This window comes from Carlito syrichta, unplaced genomic scaffold (genome assembly GCF_000164805.1).
Source record: "Carlito syrichta isolate Samal-C Ts95f unplaced genomic scaffold, Tarsius_syrichta-2.0.1 Scaffold317439, whole genome shotgun sequence".
NCBI lineage: Eukaryota > Metazoa > Chordata > Mammalia > Primates > Tarsiidae > Carlito > Carlito syrichta.
Genome location: NW_007261535.1, coordinates 88,377 through 90,724, shown reverse-complemented (window position 1 = coordinate 90,724; position 2,348 = coordinate 88,377). Strand labels below are relative to the sequence as shown.

At 68.4% G+C, this 2,348-nt stretch overlaps 1 protein-coding gene across 1 annotated transcript in view; it reads left to right on the top strand.

Moving 5' to 3' along the window:
* LOC103277354 (cytochrome b-245 light chain) overlaps positions 1-661 on the top strand; it is a 23,331-nt gene extending 22,670 nt beyond the window's left edge. Inside the window, exon 8 of the mRNA XM_021707407.1 lies at positions 364-661. Coding sequence (XP_021563082.1) covers positions 364-576 — 213 coding nt within the window. The 3' untranslated portion in view covers positions 577-661. The remainder of the gene's footprint in view (positions 1-363) is intronic.
* Positions 662-2,348: the final 1,687 nt, after the last annotated feature.

Sequence of the window (2,348 nt, the reverse complement as noted above, 5' to 3'; positions counted from 1 at the left end):
CCGCCCTGGGCGCCCCCGCCTGCCAGCATGGCGAACACCCGCCTCCTGCACGGGCCTCCCTCGGTCCCCCGGGGAGGAGCCCAGGACCCCGTGGGTTTGGGATGGATGGGTCCCTGGACATGGCCACCAGGGAGTCTTCCAGAAACCCAGGGGTCCCAGCCCCCGGTTGCCAGGCCCCTCTTGAGGTGGGGTCAGGCAGGCTGGGTCCCAGCCGTGTGGCCTTGGAAAGTCAGCCACCATCCTACCATCCCTCGTGGGGCTCAAACGGGGACGCCCTGGCCCTGTGGCCTCCTGGTCCCCTGCAGGGTGGCCCCAGGGAGGGCGGGCTGGCCGCCAGGTGTCCCAGCGCCCCCATGCCCACAGGCGGCCATCCGTGGCGAGCAGTGGACCCCCATCGAGCCCAAGCCCAAGGAGCGGCCACAGGTCGGAGGCACCATCAAGCAGCCACCCAGCAACCCCCCGCCCCGGCCCCCGGCCGAGGCCCGCAAGAAGCCGAGCGAGGAAGAGGAGGCGGCGGCGGGCCCCTCGGGAGGCCCCCAGGTCAATCCCATCCCTGTGACCGATGAGGTCGTGTGACCCGCAGGGGCCCCGGCTCTCTGGCCTGCGCTCCCCCGCGCGGCCAGCAGAGGGCGCTCACCCTCAATAAACGCAGAGAACCGTGGCGCGCGTGCGGCTCTTCCTGGGGGTCCCTGCATCCGCCCCTGACCCCGCTGGCATCCCTTCCTGCCTGTGGGACCACGTGTCGCATCTTGGGCTCCTCCCCCAGGGCCTGCTTGGTGGCATGCGGGTTCTGGCGGCCTACCACAGAAGTCACCCTGGCCTGGGAGGGGCGCCATGGCCCCCCGCCGCCAGGACGCCCCTTGCGACAGCTCTGATGCCCTCCAGAGGGGCTGGGCTCCCGTGGTGTCCCTCAGGACTCTGTGAAGAGGGAAGGTGGGTGGCGGGCGTCTCCAAGGCAGAAGCTCAGCTGGGCCCCTCTCTGCCCCCCACCCTGCTGCTGGGGGTGGGGCGGCCCCAGAAGGCGAGACCGAATGACTGGGACCTCCACACTGGCGCTGAGCCTGGGGCCCACATGCTCACGGGCAGCTCTCTGGTCCTCCCTGCAGGAGTCATGCACCCTCCCCGCTCACTGTAAGTCCCCACTCCTGTCTGCCCACCTCCTCTGACCCACAGACCCCCTGTGGCAGACGTCTAAGCCCAGCCCTGCCCTGTCCAAGGGTGATGCTGGTCTTCTGGGAGGTCAGCAAAACCCCGGCACCCTCCACCCCCAGGCCCCGCTCCAGTCCCGGCTCCGGCATGGACCCCGACTCCAGCCACCAGCCCCTCCCACCCCAGGCCGTGCCCCATGCTCCCGGCCCAGAACCCACAAGCTCTGGGGTCCCAGGACAGGCTGCACCCTGGCTCCAGCTGGGACCTCACTGTCAGTCCCCCTCCTCGTCCACCTGGCTTCAGCCTCGCTGGCCTCTGACCCCAGACATGCCAGGCACGCGTCTCCTCGGGGCCCTGGCACGGGCTGTTCTACTGCCTGGAACACTGTTCCCAGGGTGTCTGTGGGGGCTGATGTCCTGAGGGGCCTCCCAGCCTCTGGGTGGAATGGCAGTCCCAGTCTCTGCTGCAGCCACCCAGCACAGACTAAATGGGGAAGGAGGGGCCTGTCTGCTTGGTTGTCAGCCCTGTTCCCAGGGCCTGGCACACAGTAGAAACGCTGTAAATGTGTTTTCAGTCCCGGGGCACCCCTTCCAGGAAGCCTTTCCCGAGGCTGCCTCCACCTGGCTGTGAGGCTCTGTTCTCCGGGGCAGCTCCCTGCTGCCCCTGCCTTGGTCAGCAGGTGGATGGCAGGTCAGGAGGGGAGGGGCTGACACCCACCCGGGGGTTCCCCACCCCGCGCCATCAGCCCCTAGCTGGGGCCCGGAGGCTGCCCCAGGCCTGGGCCCTTTGCCTCCAGCGGAAGCTGCTCACTTGGCGTCCCTTAACCAATCGCCCTGCCCCTGTGGTGGCTATTGACGGAGGCCCTGAGCCCACCTGGGGATGGACCCCAAAGATTCCTGTCCTTGGTCAGAGATGGCCCCCGGGGCCCAGTCGAGACGAGGGTTCGGGGCTGGGGGACTGTCTCCAGGACACCTGTGCAGCCGTGCTCTCACCCGCCCGCCCGTCCTGCACGCACCCGCTCCCGCCTGCATGGAGCCTTCTGGAAGGACACATGGGACCTGGGCGGGGCTGGGGAGACAGAGTCAGAATGCCCACCTCGGATGTGCAGTCATTTTAATAACACACGTGTGTTCAGAATAAATAACTTAAGAAAATGGGGCTTCCTTCCTGGGGCCGGCAGGGGATGTGGGGCGGGGGGA